This window comes from Gobio gobio (genome assembly GCF_949357685.1).
Source record: "Gobio gobio genome assembly, chromosome: 9".
Lineage (NCBI taxonomy): Eukaryota > Metazoa > Chordata > Actinopteri > Cypriniformes > Gobionidae > Gobio > Gobio gobio.
Genome location: NC_137115.1, coordinates 7411126 through 7431125, shown reverse-complemented (window position 1 = coordinate 7431125; position 20000 = coordinate 7411126). Strand labels below are relative to the sequence as shown.

Genomic DNA, 20000 nt, shown 5'->3' with positions numbered 1-20000 from the left:
ATTTTGCTGGCCATGTCAGTTTCAGAATTGGACCACTATTGTCGTTAGTGCTGTAATTATGTGAAAAATTACAAATGATAAACATCAGGAAATAATTAGGTAAAACGAATTAAAATATTAATATTTTATTTAAGTGTTCTATTTTTGCATTAGATGGAGATAAGCATGGTTTCAGAAAAGCAACACATTACAAACATGCAGTTCAGTAATGAAACCTAACTTAAAAATAATATACATATACATACTCCTAGCATGTAGCCTAGGCGAAATCCATCAACACAAGTTCATTTTAAAAAGATTTTTTTTTTCCACACAGTGTTCTTGAACAGAGAAAGGCAATCTGGTACAGCATATCACAATCCTTAGAAAATGTGATGGGGAAAAACTTTATATTATTTGAATTTATCACGAAAATATCCATCACAAAAATACTCAACATCACAGGCTTCCTTTTTTGTGTCTAATCTGTACAGATCATGCATATAAATATGTAAAAATAGTACAAATATTTCTAACAGCATCTTCAACAGTTCCATAACAACCACATAGACAAACCAGGCATCAAAAAAAGCAAAGCAATATTTCCAAAATGCTCTAAAATTCTATTCAAATGGCATACTGTGCTAAGACTGCACAATAAAAGCTAAATTAAAAGTAACGTGTCTAAATGTCTGTATCTGTCTGGGTGTTGTATGTTTATTATCTACAACAAAATATGTTTGATCAGAGAAAAATTGATATAATTTATCAATTCAAAGCGTCATACAGAGTGTCATGAAAATAAGGTCTACAAGGATCAAAAAATACTCTTTTTGTAGCAACATTTTCTTTATGCATAAGTTGTGTTTTTCTTGTTATTATTAAAATATATAAATAATTGAAATAATTGCCTCTTTATATGGCCAATATATTATTACCCTACCAGCTGTAGGTCATGTAACTGAGATGCTTACTGTTTCGAACTGCTACTTTTTGTTTCTGTATACTTTGTTGTCTTAGACACTACAGTAACAGTTCCCTCTGTTTTAGTAATCAGATGCTCTGAGGACATTTCATGGGTCAAATATTCAACGCTTGGCATCTTCATATAGAAACCTCCAGAGGCTTCCTCACTCGAGCAAGGAAGAGAGGACTTGCTTGCTTTTGGAGAGCTTTTTGGTGTGATGTGAAGGATGCCAGTAGAATGGGGACTAAGGGTAACCTTGGGTACTTTGAACCATGTTGCTTCCTCTCTTTCTTCACTCTTATTTACGGAGACATATCCAGCTGATACTGTAGATATTGGGGACTCTGATCCCTCCCGTTCTGTTAGCATTTCAGTCCTTGCTTTTGAATATACCAAAGTATCAGTCTCTCTCATTGTGCCTGATATCGTCATTGTCTCCTTGCTCTCTTTGCTTTCCCATGAGGTCTCCTTCCTGAGATGCGTCTTGCTTGTTTCCATTTCCTCTTGCTGAACTGTATCTTTCGAGTAGGGTGAGAAAAACTCCAATTTGGGCAATTTAAGCTTTCCAAGCATTGCTTTTTCATCTTTGTCACCATTTTGACTTGGACTTGTTCCATCATCAGACCCACTTGGCGTTATATCAAACGATCCTCTCTGCCCAGATGAAAATGTGACTTTGGGCAATATAAGCTTAGCAGTTTTTGACTTTCCTTCAATTTCCACGTCCTCTTCCAAATGCACTGCTTTCCCCTTTTCATTTGATCGAGACTTGCCAAAACTCGGCTTCATTTTTATCTTTGGCAGCTTGTGCTTCTCATCTCCAATTTCTGCACTTGCTTCACCACCTACACTAGCAGAGCTCTCTGTTTGTGGATTCACCATAACAAATACAGCTTTTGTTACCTTTGGCATACGTGGGCCCTCGTACTCTACCTCAGAGTCTACGTTTATAGAGTGACCTTTTGATTTCTGAGTGATGTTAGCTTCGGGCGAACTTAAAGAAGGTAGAGGTATCCCAAACTTTGGAATTTTGACTTTAACCGTCTGCTTTTTATCTTCTTCAGAGAGATTGGTGTCAACTTGGGTAGTCTCAATGTCAAAGTCAAGTTCGGGAATCTTTGGTGTTGGTAAATCAGCTTTCAAGTTTGCATCGGTTCCTCCTTTTAAAAATGTAGCGGCCTTTTTTCCAGGCTTGGTTGTGTCAGTTTCCAATGCAGATACTTTTACTTTTGGCATTCCAATATTAAATTTTGAACCTTTAACTTTTGGACCTTTTATTTTCTCTTTTGGTGCATTGGGGCTAAGATCCATTTCTGGAAGTTCAGTCTTCTTTTTATTCTTTTTACCCTTTTTATTTGCATCCTTAAGGCCTGCATTAGCAGAAGGAACTGACATGCCTGCCAGTCTTGACTTTTCTAAATCTAGGCCTACTTTTGGGATTTTAACATTTGATTCTCCAGTTTTACCTTGTGGTAATGATATGTCTACCTGTGGTATCTTAATATCAGGCTTTTTACATTGTCCACCTTCTACTTCCACAGATCCTGAAGCCTCAGCGTTGCCCGTTTTGCCATGGGGTAGTGATATATCCACTTTAGGCATTGTTATTTTTGATAATTGAATGATGCCACCTTGTTTTCTGACCTCTGTTTTTTCTGTATCCTCTTGTTGTCCTTCTAATGATAGATCTACTTTTGGAATTTTGATATTAGGCACCTTGGATTTCCCTTCTTTGCCACACGCTCCCAGTTCAAGAGTATCAATGCCTTCTATTTTACCATGAGGTAATGAGATATCTACTGTTGGTAGTTTGATTCCTTTACCTTTTCCTTCACCAAGCTGAAGTTCTGGAGCAATGTCTTTAGATTTTATTTTTGGAAGGGAAATATCAGCTGTTGGCATCTTTAATTTTCCACCTTCTAGTCCTGAATCTGGTGCATGACTTTCTCCTTTACTTCCACGAGGTAGCGATAAATCTATCTTAGGCACTGTGATGTCTGGCATTTTTAATTTATTTCCCTTAGCTCCAAATTCTGAATCAGGATAATTAGTTTCCTTTGTTTTTCCATGAGGCAAAGATATATCAACATTAGGCACTGACATTTTTTCACCTGTAATTTCAATGTTAGCATTAGATGTGTCATTTTTCATATGAGGTAAAGATATTTCCACTTCTGGCATCCTTAATTTACCCCGCCTTCCAATCTCCACCTCATGGTGACCTGTGTCACCTGTTTTTCCATGTGGAAGTGAAAGGTCTACTTTAGGTATTTTAACATGGGGGAAATTTACTATACCTCTACTACTATCAATGTTCAAGTCAGAAGAGTTTGAGTCCTCTGGTTCATGAAGTTTTACCCTAGGCAAGGAAACATCTAAATCAACTTTTGGAACTGATATGTCAATAGTTGGCATCTTAGGAATTTTTAAATTGCCCTCATAACCTCTGATATCTGCTTCAGATACATCAACCTCAGTTTTTGGAAGCAATACCTCACATTCTGGAATATGTGCTGTTGGCAATGATATCTCAACTGCTGGCATTTTGACCCTTCCTTTGCTATCCGCTGCAGACATATCCATTTCTACATCTTTGAGCTTTGCTTTTGGAGTAGTTGTCTTGAATTTGGGGAATTTGAGCTTGTATCTGACCTTGTCATCAGGACCCTCCACTCTGATTTCTGGTTTTGTAATTTCTCCAGTGCCTGCCTTTATCTTCATTTCAGCTTCAGGGACAATTATTTCAATATCCTTTTTAGATGTTCCAATGGATGGCATTTTAATTTTGGACTTATTTATTTTGGCATCTGTTTCCACTGATGGTGATGTTTTTTCTATGTCCAAATCTATTGATAAGCCAGGAATCTCTCGTTCTAGTTCGTCTCCACTTTTAATTTTTCTGCCAAATTTAGGGAGTGAAATTTTGGGCATTTTTACAGAGACGTCTGGAACATCAAAACTAGCCCCGGATGATGGTCTTCCACTCTCCGCCTTAAGAAGTTCAATATTGTCTCTATCACTGCCCTTTGCCTTTGGAAAAGTAAAGTCCAGGTCAACTTTAGGAGCGGATATGTCAACAGTTGGTATTTTCACAGTTGGCAGCCTGATGTTACCACCTAAAGTGGCCTCAGGGACATTTAAGTCACTAATTTTGGCACTTGTAGCTTTGGTCTTAGCATCAAAATCATGGGACATTTTAGGTACTGAGATGTCTATGTCTTTCTTCTCTGACCCGACTTTAAGTTCACGCTCTGTCAGTTTCATTTTTGGCAGAGAGATATCTATAGATGGCATGTGAAACTTTCCACCTTTGATATCAGGACCTTCCACATTGATTTCACCTCCTGATGGTTGTAATTTAGGCAAGGACACATCAAATTTTGGCATTTCAAATGTTCCTCCTTTTCCTGCATGTCCTTCAACATCTACACCTCCTCCTGCTCCTCCTCCTGGCAGAGAGATATCTACAGAGGGCATGGTTATCTTTCCACCTTTGATATCGGGACCTTCAACATTGATGTCACCTCCTGATTGTTTAAATTTAGGCAAGGAAACGTCCACTTTAGGCGTTTCAAATTTTCTTCCTTTTCCTGCATGTCCTTCAACATCTACATCTACTCCTCCTCCTGTTCCTCCTCTTGGCAGAGAGATATCTACAGAGGGCATGTGAAACTTTCGACCTTTGATATCGGGACCTTCCATGTCAATTTTCCCCCCAGATGGTTTTAATTTAGGCAAGGACACATCAAATTTTGGCATTTCAAATTTTCCTCCTTTTCCTGCATGTCCTTCAACATCTACATCTCCTCCTGCTCCTCCTTCTGGCAGAGAGATATCTATAGAGGGCATGGTTATCTTTCCACCTTTGATATCGGGACCTTCAACATTGATGTCACCTCCTGATGGTTTAAATTTAGGCAAGGAAACGTCCACTTTAGGCATTTCAAATTTTCTTCCTTTTCCTGCATGTCCTTCAACATCTACATCTCCTCCTCCTCCTCCTCCTCTTGGCAGAGAGATATCTACAGAGGGCATGTGAAACTTTCCACCTTTGATATCGGGACCTTCCATGTCAATTTTCCCCCCAGATGGTTTTAATTTAGGCAAGGACACATCAAATTTTGGCATTTCAAATTTTCCTCCCTTTCCTGCATGTCCGTCTACATCTACACCTCCTCCTGCTCCTCCTCCTGGCAGAGAGATATCTATAGAGGGCATGGTTAACTTTCCACCTTTGATATCGGGACCTTCCACATTGATTTCACCTCCTGATGGTTTAAATTTAGGCAAGGACACATCAAATTTTGGCATTTCAAATTGTCCTCTTTTTCCTGCATGTCCTTCAACATCTACACCTCCTCCTGCTCCTCCTCCTGGCAGAGAGATATCTATAGAGGGCATGTGTAACTTTCCACCTTTGATATCAGGACCTTCAACATTGATTTCACCTCCTGATGGTTTAAATTTAGGCAAGGACACATCAAATTTTGGCATTTCAAATTTTCCTCCCTTTCCTGCATGTCCGTCTACATCTACACCTCCTCCTGCTCCTCCTCCTGGCAGAGAGATATCTATAGAGGGCATGTGTAACTTTCCACCTTTGATATCAGGACCTTCAACATTGATTTCACCTCCTGATGGTTTAAATTTGGGCAAGGAAATGTCCACTTTAGGCATTTCAAATTTCCTTCCTTTTCCTGCATGTCCTTCAACATCTACACCTCCTCCTGTTCCTCCTTCTGGCAGAGATATATCTATAGAGGGCATGTGAAACTTGCCACCTTTGATATCGGGACCTTCAACATTGATTTCACCTCCTGATGGTTTCATTTTAGGCAAGGACACATCAAATTTTGCCATTTCAAATTTTCCTCCCTTTCCCGCATGTCCTTTAACATCTACACCTCCTGTTCCTCCTCTTGGCAGGGAGATATCTATTGAGGGCATGTGAAACTTTCCACCTTTGATATCGGGACCTTCCATGTCAATTTTACCCCCAGATGGTTTTAATTTAGGCAAGGACACATCACATTTTGGCATTTCAAATGTTCCTCCTTTTCCTGCATGTCCTTCAACATCTACACCTCCTCCTGCTCCTCCTCCTGGCAGAGAGATATCTATAGAGGGCATATGAAACTTGCCACCTTTGATATCGGGACCTTCAATATTGATTTCACCTCCTGATGGTTTTAATTTAGGCAAGGACACTTTAGGAAGGGACACATCAAATTTTGGCATTTCAAATTTTCCTCCTTTTCCTGCATGTCCTTCAACATCTACACCTCCTCCTGTTCCTCCTTCTGGCAGAGAGATATCTGTAGAGGGCATGTGAAACTTGCCACCTTTGATATCGGGACCTTCCACATTGATTTTACCTCCTGTTGGTTTAAATTTAGGCAAGGAAACATCCACTTTAGGCATTTCAAATTTCCTTCCTTTTCCTGCATGTCCTTCAACATCTACACCTCCTCCTGTTCCTCCTCCTGGCAGAGAGATATCTATAGAGGGCATGTGAAACTTGCCACCTTTGATATCGGGACCTTCCATGTCAATTTTACCCCCAGATGGTTTTAATTTAGGCAAGGACACATCACATTTTGGCATTTCAAATTTTCCTCCTTTTCCTGTATGTCCTTCAATATCTACACCTCCTCCTGCTCCTCCTCTTGGCAGGGAGATATCTATAGAGGGCATGTGAAACTTGCCACCTTTGATATCGGGACCTTCCATGTCAATTTTACCCCCAGATGGTTTTAATTTAGGCAAGGACACATCACATTTTGGCATTTCAAATTTTCCTCCTTTTCCTGTATGTCCTTCAATATCTACACCTCCTCCTGCTCCTCCTCTTGGCAGGGAGATATCTATAGAGGGCATGTGAAACTTGCCACCTTCGATTTCGGGACCTTCAACATTGATTTCACCTCCTGTTGGTTTAAATTTAGGCAAGGAAACATCAAATTTTGGCATTTCAAATGTTCCTCTCTTTCCTGCATGTCCTTCAACATCTACACCTCCTCCTGCTCCTCCTCTTGGCAGAGAGATATCTATAGAGGGCATGTGAAACTTGCCACCTTTGATATCGGGACCTTCCATGTCAATTTTACCCCCAGATGGTTTTAATTTAGGCAAGGACACATCACATTTTGGCATTTCAAATTTTCCTCCTTTTCCTGTATGTCCTTCAATATCTACACCTCCTCCTGCTCCTCCTCTTGGCAGGGAGATATCTATAGAGGGCATGTGAAACTTGCCACCTTCGATTTCGGGACCTTCAACATTGATTTCACCTCCTGTTGGTTTAAATTTAGGCAAGGAAACATCAAATTTTGGCATTTCAAATGTTCCTCTCTTTCCTGCATGTCCTTCAACATCTACACCTCCTCCTGTTCCTCCTCCTGGCAGAGAGATATCTACAGAGGGCATGTGAAACTTTCCACCTTTGATATCAGGACCTTCAACATTGATTTCACCTCCTGATGGTTTTAATTTAGGCAAGGACACATCAAATTTAGGCATTTCAAATTTCCTTCCTTTTCCTGCATGTCCTTCAACATCTACACCTCCTCCTGTTCCTCCTTCTGGCAGAGAGATATCTATAGAGGGCATGTGTAACTGTCCACCTTTGATATCAGGACCTTCAACATTGATTTCACCTCCTGATGGTTTTAATTTAGGCAAGGACACTTTAGGAAGGGACACATCAAATTTTGGCATTTCAAATTTTCCTCCTTTTCCTGCATGTCCTTTAACATCTACACCTCCTCCTGGCAGAGAGATATCTAAAGAGGGCATGTGTAACTTTCCACCTTTGATATCAGGACCTTCCACATTGATTTCACCTCCTGATGGTTTTAATTTAGGCAAGGAAATATCCACTTTAGGCATTTCAAATTTCCTTCCTTTTCCTGCATGTCCTTCAACATCTACACCTCCTCCTGTTCCTCCTCTTGGCAGAGAGATATCTATAGAGGGCATGTGAAACTTTCCACCTTTGATATCGGGACCTTCCATGTCAATTTTACCCCCAGATGGTTTTAATTTAGGCAAGGACACATCACATTTTGGCATTTCAAATGTTCCTCCTTTTCCTGCATGTCCTTCAACATCTACACCCCCTCCTGCTCCTCCTCCTGGCAGAGAGATATCTATAGAGGGCATGTGAAAATTCCCACCTTTGATATCGGGACCTTCAACATTGATTTCACCTCCTGATGGTTTTAATTTAGGCAAGGACACTTTAGGAAGGGACACATCAAATTTTGGCATTTCAAATGTTCCTCCTTTTCCTGCATGTCCTTCAACATCTACAACTCCTCCTGTTCCTCCTCCTGGCAGAGAGATATCTACAGAGGGCATGTGAAACTTTTCACCTTTGATATCAGGACCTTCCACATTGATTTTACCTCCTGATGGTTTAAATTTAGGCAAGGAAACATTGAATTTAGGCATTTCAAATGTTCCTCCTTTTCCTGCATGTCCTTCAACATCTACACCTCCTCCTGTTCCTCCTTCTGGCAGAGAGATATCTATAGAGGGCATGTGTAACTGTCCACCTTTGATATCAGGACCTTCAACATTGATTTCACCTCCTGATGGTTTTAATTTAGGCAAGGAAATATCCACTTTAGGCATTTCAAATTTCCTTCCTTTTCCTGCATGTCCTTCAACATCTACACCTCCTCCTGTTCCTCCTCCTGGCAGAGAGATATCTAAAGAGGGCATGTGTAACTTTCCACCTTTGATATCAGGACCTTCCACATTGATTTCACCTCCTGATGGTTTTAATTTAGGCAAGGAAATATCCACTTTAGGCATTTCAAATTTCCTTCCTTTTCCTGCATGTCCTTCAACATCTACACCTCCTCCTGTTCCTCCTCCTGGCATAGAGATATCTATAGATGGCATGTGAAACTTTCCACCTTTGATATCGGGACCTTCAACATTGATTTTACCTCCTGATGGTTTTGCTTTAGGCAAGGACACATCAAATTTTGGCATTTCAAATTTTCCTCCTTTTCCTGCATGTCCTTTAACATCTACATCTCCTCCAGTTCCTCCTTCTGGCAGAGAGATATCTATAGAGGGCATGGTTATCTTTCCACCTTTGATATCAGGACCTTCCACATTGATTTCACCTCCTGATGGTTTTAATTTAGGCAAGGAAATATCCACTTTAGGCATTTCAAATTTCCTTCCTTTTCCTGCATGTCCTTCAACATCTACACCTCCTCCTGTTCCTCCTCTTGGCAGAGAGATATCTATAGAGGGCATGTGAAACTTTCCACCTTTGATATCGGGACCTTCCATGTCAATTTTACCCCCAGATGGTTTTAATTTAGGCAAGGACACATCACATTTTGGCATTTCAAATTTTCCTCCTTTTCCTGCATGTCCTTCAACATCTACACCCCCTCCTGCTCCTCCTCCTGGCATAGAGATATCTATAGAGGGCATGTGAAAATTCCCACCTTTGATATCGGGACCTTCAACATTGATTTCACCTCCTGATGGTTTTAATTTAGGCAAGGACACTTTAGGAAGGGACACATCAAATTTTGGCATTTCAAATGTTCCTCCTTTTCCTGCATGTCCTTCAACATCTACAACTCCTCCTGTTCCTCCTCCTGGCAGAGAGATATCTACAGAGGGCATGTGAAACTTTTCACCTTTGATATCAGGACCTTCCACATTGATTTTACCTCCTGATGGTTTAAATTTAGGCAAGGAAACATTGAATTTAGGCATTTCAAATGTTCCTCCTTTTCCTGCATGTCCTTCAACATCTACACCTCCTCCTGTTCCTCCTCTTGGCAGAGAGATATCTATAGAGGGCATATGAAACTTTCCACCTTTGATATCAGGACCTTCCATGTCAATTTTACCCCCAGATGGTTTTAATTTAGGCAAGGACACGTCACATTTTGGCATTTCAAATGTTCCTCCTTTTCCTGCATGTCCTTCAACATCTACACCTCCTCCTGCTCCTCCTCCTGGCAGAGAGATATCTATAGAAGGCATATGAAACTTGCCACCTTTGATATCGGGACCTTCAACATTGATTTCACCTCCTGATGGTTTAAATTTAGGCAAGGACACTTTAGGAAGGGACACATCAAATTTTGGCATTTCAAATGTTCCTCCTTTTCCTGCATGTCCTTCAATATCTACAACTCCTCCTGTTCCTCCTCCTGGCAGAGAGATATCTACAGAGGGCATGTGAAACTTTTCACCTTTGATATCAGGACCTTCCACATTGATTTTACCTCCTGATGGTTTAAATTTAGGCAAGGAAACATTGAATTTAGGCATTTCAAATGTTCCTCCTTTTCCTGCATGTCCTTCAACATCTACACCTCCTCCTGTTCCTCCTCTTGGCAGAGAGATATCTATAGAGGGCATATGAAACTTTCCACCTTTGATATCAGGACCTTCCATGTCAATTTTACCCCCAGATGGTTTTAATTTAGGCAAGGACACATCACATTTTGGCATTTCAAATGTTCCTCCTTTTCCTGCATGTCCTTCAACATCTACACCTCCTCCTGCTCCTCCTCCTGGCAGAGAGATATCTGTAGAAGGCATATGAAACTTGCCACCTTTGATATCGGGACCTTCAACATTGATTTCACCTCCTGATGGTTTAAATTTAGGCAAAGAAACATCAAATTTAGGCATTTCAAATTTTCCTCCTTTTCCTGCATGTCCTTCAACATCTACACCTCCTCCTTCTCCTCCTCCTGGCAGAGAGATATCTATAGAGGGCATGTGAAACTTTCCACCTTTGATATCGGGACCTTCAACATTGATTTCACCTCCTGATGGTTTAAATTTAGGCAAAGAAACATCAAATTTAGGCATTTCAAATTTTCCTCCTTTTCCTGCATGTCCTTCAACATCTACACCTCCTCCTGCTCCTCCTCCTGGCAGAGAGATATCTATAGAGGGCATGTGAAACTTTCCATCTTTGATATCGGCACCTTCAACATTGATTTCACCTTTCGATGGTTTAAATTTAGGTAAGGAAACATCAAATTTAGGCATTTCAAATTTTCCTCCTTTTCTTGCATGTCCTTCAACATCTACACCTCCTCCTGCTCCTCCTCCTGGCAGAGAGATATCTATAGAGGGCATGTGAAACTTTCCACCTTTGATATCGGGACCTTCAACATTGATTTCACCTCCTGATGGTTTAAATTTAGGCAAAGAAACATCAAATTTAGGCATTTCAAATTTTCCTCCTTTTCTTGCATGTCCTTCAACATCTACACCTCCTCCTGCTCCTCCTCCTGGCAGAGAGATATCTATAGAGGGCATGTGAAACTTTCCACCTTTGATATCGGGACCTTCAACATTGATTTCACCTCCCGATGGTTTAAATTTAGGCAAGGTAACATCAAATTTTGGCATTTCCAATTTTTTTCCTTTTCCTGCATGTCCTTCAACATCTACACCCCCTCCTGCTCCTCCTCCTGGCAGAGAGATATCTATAGAGGGCATGTGAAACTTTCCACCTTTGATATCGGGACCTTCAACATTGATTTCACCTCCTGATGGTTTAAATTTAGGCAAGGAAACATCAAATTTAGGCATTTCAAAATGTCCTCCTTTTCCTGCATGTCCTTCAACATCTACACCTCCTCCTGGCAGAGAGATATCTATAGAGGGCATGTGTAACTTTCCACCTTTGATATCAGGACCTTCCACATTGATTTCACCTCCTGATGGTTTACATTTAGGCAAGGACACATCAAATTTTGGCATTTCATATTTTCCTCCTTTTCCTGCATGTCCCTTAACATCTACACCCCCTCCTGCTCCTCTTCCTGGCAGAGAGATATCTATAGAGGGCATGGTTATCTTTCCACCTTTGATATCAGGACCTTCAACATTGATTTCACCTCCTGATGGTTTAAATTTGGGCAAGGAAACATCCACTTTAGGCATTTCATATTTTCCTCCTTTTCCTGCATGTCCTTCAACATCTACACCTCCTCCTGTTCCTCCTCTTGGCAGAGAGATATCTATAGAGGGCATGTGTAACTGTCCACCTTTGATATCGGGACCTTCCATGTCAATTTTACCTCCTGATGGTTTATATTTGGGCAAGGAAATGTCCACTTTAGGCATTTCAAATTTTCTTCCTTTTCCTGTATGTGCTTCAACATCTACACCTCCTCCTGGCAGAGAGATATCTATAGAGGGCATGTGTAACTTTCCACCTTTGATATCGGGACCTTCCACGTCAATTTTACCTCCGGATGGTTTTAATTTAGGCAAGGACACATCAAATTTTGGCATTTCAAATTTTCCTCCTTTTCCTGCATGTCCTTCAATATCTACACCTCCTCCTGTTCCTCCTCCTGGCAGAGAGATATCTATAGAGGGCATGTGAAACTTTCCACCTTTGATATCGGGACCTTCCACATTGATTTCACCTCCTGATGGTTTTAATTTTGGCAAAGAAACGTCAACTTTAGGCATGTCAAACTTTCCTCCTTTTCCTGCATGTCCTTTAACATCCACATCTCCTCCTGCTCCTCCTCCTGGCAGAGAGATATCTATAGAAGGCATGTGAAAATTCCCACCTTTACTTGCCCCTGTAGTTTTGCCTTCAAGGTCAGTGTGTCCTTTAACATCCACTTTTGGAAAGGACATTTCAATTGATGGCATATTTAACTTTCCCCCTTGGATCTGAGAAGGTTCAGCTCTCATTTCTACTTCTGGAGCTTTTACTTTTGGCAGTGAAATATCAACTCTTGGCATTTCAAACTTAATATCTGTTCCAGAATGACATTCCATATTAATTTTTGCCTCAGTTTTATCTTTAGGCAAAGAAATGTCAATGGAAGGTGTGTGAATTCTGCTTCCTTTTAACTCAGGTCCTTCAACATTGACTTTCACTGGTTTGGATTTAATCCTTGGAAGTGAAAGATCTATTTTGGGCATTTGAAACTTTCCTCCCTTTTTGACGGTGCCAACTCCCTTTACTTTTCCGTGTGGAAGAGAAATGTCAACATCTGGCATATCTATCTTTCCACCCTTCACTTCTGGTGCTTCAATATTGATTGCAGTCCCTGTTGATTTCATTTGTGGTAAGTTAATATCCAGTTTTGGCATATCAAACTTTCCAGAATGTCTCTTGACATCACCTGTGCCTGTTACTTTTGGAAATGATACATCAATGGATGGCATGTTGAATCTTTTGCTGTCAGACCCTTCAACACTAATATCTCCTGATTTGAGTTTAGGTAGACTTAAATCAAATTTAGGAATTAGCAACTTGTCTCCATTCTCAACCTCAAGATTAATGTGTTCATGAGTTTTTCCTTTTGGTAATGAAATATCAACTCCAGAAATTCTTACATCATGACTTTCAGAAATGATTTTACCCTCTGGCAATGACATTTTCAGATCAATTTTGGGCATTTCTGCTTTTCCAGAAGGACCCTCAACCTTAACACCAGTATCTACTTTTCCTTTTGGTAATGATATATCAAGGGACGGCATTTGGAATTTCTCGCCTTTGACCTCTGGGCCATCAGTATTGCTTTCACCTGTGGATAATTTCATTTTTGAAACATCTAGATGTGGCATTTTGAATTTGCCTCCTTTCCCAGACAGTTCTCCAACCTCAACATTTCCCTCTGTTTTGCCTTTAGGAAGTGAAATTTCAATTGATGGCTTACTCAATTTTCCTGCTTTTATTTCAGGCCCCTCAGTAATGGCATGCTCAGGTAATTTCACATTAGGTAAGGAGACACCTACGCCAGGCATTTTAAACTTCCCCCCTTTTCCAAACTGGTCCTCAATATCTGCACCCCCCTCTAATGTTTCTTTTGGTAAAGAAATGTCGACCTTTGCTCCTTCTGCTTTACCTTTTGGTAATGAAATACTGATATTTGGCTTGTGAAATTTTCCCATTTTTGCTTCAGCTTCTTCAACTATGACTTCACCCTCAGGGGATGTTATTTTTGGAAGAGAGATGTCTAATTTTTTCACTTCAAATTTTACCCCTCTACTTGCATGTCCCTCATTATCAATGTTTTTTGCAGCTATCTTTGGTAATGACACATCTAATGTTGGAAGACCAATGTCCACATCTGATGTCTCTATCTTGGGCACTGCAATGTCAAATTTGGGGAGAGAAATCACATGCTCTTTGACCATGGATCCATCAATGTCATCTCCAATTTTTTGTTTTACATCAAGGTTTAGCTTTGGTAATGATGTGTCAAGGTCAGCATCTTTGAATTCAGCCGTGCCCTTAGTTTTTGAGAGATGCAAGTCCAAATCCACATTTGGTGCTTTGATGTCAATCATGGGCATTTTCAGTTTATTTTCATATGTGTCGTGTTGTTTACTTGCCTCTCCATCAATTTCATCAGAATGACAGGAAAGTCTTACCTTTGGCAATTTGAACTTTGGGATTGTCATCTTTGTATCTGAGACATCCAGATTCATCGTCGGCATTTTTATCACAGGACCCTGTCCTTTTCCTTTAACACTAACCTCAAGATTAGGAACATTAGTTTGAGCTTTGCCTTGAGGCATGTTCAAATCGCAATCTACTGATGGAGGCCTAATTTTGGCCTCTAGGTCTTTCACCTCGAAACTGTCATTTGAAGATTGTACCTCTAATTTTGACTTTTTCAATTTGGGGAAATTCATTCCAAATTTTGGACCTTTCGCCTTGACCTTCATCTTTGCTCCAGAGGCCTCTCCCTCATGTGTCGCAACATCTACATTGACATTCCCTTCACCAACAGCAGCATCCGTGGCTTTTATTTTTGGTGATCTGATATTCTTCTTCTTCTTGTTACTAGCGATCACGCCCTCCAGATGTCCTGATACATCTGTAGTGGCCCTCTCACCTTTCCTCATCTTGAACTTTGGGAACACAAACTCAACATCAACTGGACTGAGGTCTGATTTGCCTGGCGAGCCCTCAACATCCAGCTCTGCCCGTGCTCTTGCTTTTTTGTTCTCTTTCAGTCTTTTCAATCCAAATCTTCCTCCTCTCCTTTTCTTGGCTTTGAATGGTTTCACACTTTTGACGCTCTGCAAGAGAAAGTTTATCATTCCTTCTAGTTTTCTACTGTTGTAATTACTTTTGTTTAATAATATGAATTCACTTTGAGCAATACTGTGGATGTTCAAAAAGTTATTCTATTGTATAGCAATATTTCAGCATGTACCATTCTTTGCATCTTGGCCTTAGGTCCTCTGAGCTCAAGATTTTGTGCACCTGGACGTATGCTGACTTCACATCCTGGCACAGTCCTCTTCAAAAAGAAGGACACTTTGTAGGGTTCTGCACACTGAAGAATTTTTAATGCGTCCTCATATTTCACGTTATCAAAATACACCCTGGCACTTAGCAGTTGATCTCCTGCAATAACACATCATCAAAAATTATTTATAACTTACATGATTTCTCTTAGTACATCAGGAAACACAATGAATTCAGTACACCCGTATTCAGCATGGAAATGTTGTATATTAAAGATTGTGAGGTTAAAGTTGGTTCTCCCATTTGTCTAGTCTTTATAGAGTATTTGACGTTGCACTTTGTAATGTAAAATACAGTCCCTGGGTACCTTTCTGTAGGCTGAGGTGCTTCGCTGCTGGGGAGTCTCTCAAGACCTCTTTGATGAAGATGCCATGCTCCCCTCCACCCACCACACTGTACCCACTAGCTCCAACTTCAGCCTGTGTTTCAACAACCACTTCCACGAGCTCTGACAACTGGTTTTCCTTTTCCGCCTGCTCATAAAATTTACAAAGTAAAAATGCGCAATGGTGAAGGGTGAGGGTCAAATAAGTAATTTCATTTCAAAAACAGGTTTCTAAGGGTGTGTTCACATTTGGCATGTTTGGTTTGATTAAAACCAACCCTGGCGATTGCTCTGTTAGTGTGGTTCATTTGAATAAGTGTGAACGCTGCAATCCGAACCCTGGTGCGCACCAAACAAACAGACCAAGACTGCTAAGAAGATGGCAGCAGATCTTGGTTATGTGTGTGAGATGGAGGGATTCCCGCTGCTGTTTTGACTCCTTTACACATTTTATAAGTTCTTCACGAGTTCTCGGCTGGTCAAAATATCATCATATGTAGGCTACACACACACACACACACACACACACACACACACACACACACACACACACACAATTTTAGCCCAGCACACAGCATTGTTTTGTATGTTCAGTAAGTTCCATCCCAAAATAAGCAATATGTCATAAAAGTCGACCAATTAGGTTGTGTAAACGTATCCCTTTGCCTTTTAGGTTCGGTATCTTTAGGTTTGGTGATTAAAATGCCAATATGAATGCTAAGCAGACCAGGACACAAATTTTTTTTGTAAACAGTACAAGTGTGAACACACCCTAAGGGCTTCTAAAAGCTATTAGTCTTACATAACACTAATAATTGCTTGTGGTATAAGATATAAGTGGTATACCATCATATTTTCAAAGAAGCTTAAGATACTGTATTCCACAGTAGTGCTTTTTTCTTACCCCATTCTTATTGTCTGTGTTGGGGGGTTCCTCCATGTCTGTGAGGGTGGATTGTGTGTCTCTAAGCTGGCTTCTCTTCAGACTCAAAACTTGTTTTAGTTCTGCATGAAGTTTTTCCTTCTGAACCTTGGAAACAAATGTGGAATTAGGACTGAGAGAGGTTAGAAATCCACATCTCTACACACATAAGCACCTTTTGCACCGGGTAGTTCTTGGAACTTAATAGGTACTAGCCATCAGGGTGTTTCCCCAAGAACTAAAGTTTCCCCTTGGGCCGTTTTCCTAGTTGCATTTGCACCACCAGTAGGAACTCTGAAGTGACATAAGCCACGCTTGTTGTTGAGACTTTTATTTTTACAGCGCTCCGATAATTTATTTTGACTGCCCTGAGAACGCCAGAGCTTGAGCACACAGCTCTCACATTCTCCGTCTTCATTAGTTTACAATCTGTTTAACTGTCCTTTCTAATATGCTATTAGATTTATAGAGGCTATAGAGATATAACAGTAGAAGGTAAACAGTGTATGAAAAAGCATTAGCATTTGCCGTGTGGTTGATGACCAATGTTGCCAGCTGAACAGAAATACATAATCATGTTTCGCTTGGTCCCCTCAAAGTTGCGTTGGATTTTCTCCTTAGCGCAAAGGTTGAGAGGTCCATCTATCACTGTTTTCATATTCAAAGAGTTAGTTTGTGGAGTAAATATATAGTTTATAATCTGTGTGTGTACACAGCTTCTTTTAAATGGCAGGTACTGGTGCTTTGTGCGCATTTGGCCAATCAGCGTACACTTCCTTCGGATGAGACGTTAAACCAAGGTCCTGACTCTTTGTGGTCATTAAAAATTCCAGGATGTCCTTCGATAAAGAGTAGGGGTGTAACCCCGGCATCATGGCCTCCTAATCATCCCCATACGTATATACTAGGGATGCAACAATACAGTTGGTCCACGGTTCAATACATACCTCAGTTTTTAACCACGGTTTTCGGTTCGGTTCTGATGGCTTGTCATATTCGTTTTTTGTTATTCTATTCTTAGTCAACAGGAACAGCAAGAGGTTATGGAGAAAAAATACTATTTTTATTGCAATACTCTTTCTTTATTTTACTTAAAAGAATTGAAAGATGGAGATTCCCCCCTTTCCATGTAAAGTGCTTTGAGGGCCTAGAAAAGCGCTATATAAATGTAACAAATTATTAATTATTATTGCACTTACGTCACTAGTAGTTCCTATTGTGCTGGGTTAGACCCTACTCTGAAGTAGGAGCTAATTTAGTCCCCCCAAAAGGCGTTCCGAGAACTAAAATCGTTCCCAGTTACTGCGGTGCGAACATGCCAAAAAGCGTGTATTTCCGGCATTAGTTCTAGGAACTATGAAAAGGTTCCTCCAGTGCGAAAGCCCCAGAGCTTGGAATTATATATGTAGTACTCACAATCCGCTCTGGGCTGTCCTGTTCATCAGCGGAGATGCTGTGGTGTGTACTTAGATGAGGGCCAAAGGGTGGTCTATCTGAGGGGGGAGAGCGTCTTTTGTTGTTTACCTAATTGTAAAGTGGCAAACAAGGTCAGAAAGAAGATCAATAAAATAAAACCGCCACCTTCTATTGGCTATAAAGTGATAATGGTTTGGCAAGTGGCTACCTACGGGTGAATCTCTGGCTTCTGTATTCCCATGACTGTCCTCTCTGTCAGAGTCTGAAATTAGAGCAGGTTTACAGTGTCAGCAGCCATCAGTCAAAAAGAATTAACGTTGCTAGCATTTTTGATCATTTTCACAAAATTTCATGGCCCTCAGAATATTTTGTTGAATGATTATCTGAACATGCAATATATCAAAAGAAAGAACAGACCCTCTGCTCTTTTTTTTATCAACACTTAAATGTGGTTTAAAAAAAAAAAAAGAAGCAACATTTTGAGCAAAATGAGAGAATGAGATCGGATTCAGAACGATGATCAAAACACAGATGGAGTAGATGGAGTCCATCAACATCCCCAAAGCTTCACAGTCCTGTAGCTCGTCCTGGGTCGACATTTCAGTAACATTGAGCAGTTTTGATTTAAATGCTGTTCAATGTTGATGACCGTGTTATTTGACATATGCATCTGCTTACATATGCTATTGCTTGTTTCTGCTGCTTCTTCGCCTGTGTTTTGATCAGAAAATCCAGTACTTTATCAGATGCGCAATTTCCCTAGCATATAACAGTGAAAACACAGAGCCGTAAATTTCCATCAATGGCAGGGAAAGTGTTAAGTAGGACTTAGTACATCTTTATTTCTATTACTTCTATTGCCTTTTCATTAATGTTATATTTTCTGTTAGTAGTTTTTAAAAAATACTTTAAAGATTTGGAGTGTACTACAATTCACTGTGCAAATTCATTATAATTAAGTGCAAGGCTATTAAGAAGCATTTTGTGCTTCTGATCTGCTGTCACACATCTCAGTTGAGGCCTGGTTGTAAAATGCATCTTAAATGTGTCTTCTGTGACCAACTGTGTGTTGAATTTCAAGGGTATAGGGGGTCTAATTTCATGACTGAATACTTGCTTACCCCACTGTGCATGGTTATGATAAGTGCAAAATAATACTTGTGCTTGATCCGTGATACTCTTGAAGCTTTTTCAAACCCTTTCAATGATATTTCCAGACCTTAATGCATGTCCACAGCGTTGGCTAGCATAAACCTTAACTGTGTTGTTTTCTATGAGACTAAAAAAAGATCATCAGGTTAGTAGGCCTGGTGTCGTCTCTCTCAATCTGCATGGTTCTCATTCCTCATTCGGCAGTGGTGTCTGGTATCTGTCTCTGCCGTAAGAGTGCGTAGCATGGCGCTAGCAGGTGTTCTGTTATCACTGTACCAGCTGTGTGCTTCCCCATTTTTTTGTTGTCTTATTTAGTCCCACAACCCCATGTTATACTGCTCATGTTATTTTTAAAATATATTATTACAGTCATGTTTATAAAATAAAAACAGTTGACACTGTAGGTTTCCTTTAAAAGGAACTGCAAAAATCAGGCAAAATAATATTTGTATATGCATGTCTGCGAGTCCATCCTGACACCCCACAACCCTACAAAGGACAAGTTTGGAAAATGGATGGATGGATATGTGTGTATTTGTGTGTGTGCATGTCTGCGAGTCCATCCTGACACCCCACAACCCTACATAGGACAAGTTTGGAAAATGGATGGATGGATGTGTGTGTATTTGTGTGTTTCTGTTTGTGAGTGAAAGAGACAGCTGTTCCCCAGTAATGCTATGTGTCCAGAGGAGTGGACAGAAGACTGGAATGGTGCTGCACATATCTGATCTTTATATAAACACGCGCTGGCCTGACCTACATGTGCTTCCTTGATGACAGAGCTTTTAACAGAGATCCTACAAATGCTGCCATACAAGTAACAGGCAAGCCATGTACACATCAGCCAAACATAACGGCACTTATGCACTGCTAACGAATGCTCCCGTTTTATAATTAACACCTGATGTACTTGAGAAAGAAGTTGTGAAACTTAAAAGTTTGTAAG

At 40.4% G+C, this 20000-nt stretch overlaps 1 protein-coding gene across 6 annotated transcripts in view; it reads right to left on the bottom strand.

Annotated features, from left to right (window-relative positions):
* Positions 1-109: 109 nt before the first annotated feature.
* prx (periaxin) overlaps positions 110-20000 on the bottom strand; it is a 29235-nt gene continuing 9344 nt past the window's right edge. For 2 of the 6 annotated variants that reach the window (XM_079825852.1, XM_079825853.1), the window contains exons 2-7: positions 18115-18164; positions 17903-18010; positions 16469-16594; positions 15547-15712; positions 15145-15338; positions 110-15007 (exon numbers count right to left, since the gene is read on the bottom strand). In XM_079825852.1, coding sequence (XP_079681978.1) covers positions 950-15007; positions 15145-15338; positions 15547-15712; positions 16469-16504 — 14454 coding nt within the window. In that variant the 5' untranslated portion in view covers positions 16505-16594; positions 17903-18010; positions 18115-18164 and the 3' untranslated portion in view covers positions 110-949. Of the gene's footprint in view, positions 15008-15144; positions 15339-15546; positions 15713-16468; positions 16595-17902; positions 18011-18110; positions 18165-20000 lie in introns of all 6 variants that reach the window. The other 4 variants (XM_079825854.1, XM_079825857.1, XM_079825855.1 and 1 more) reach the window with 3 other exon arrangements.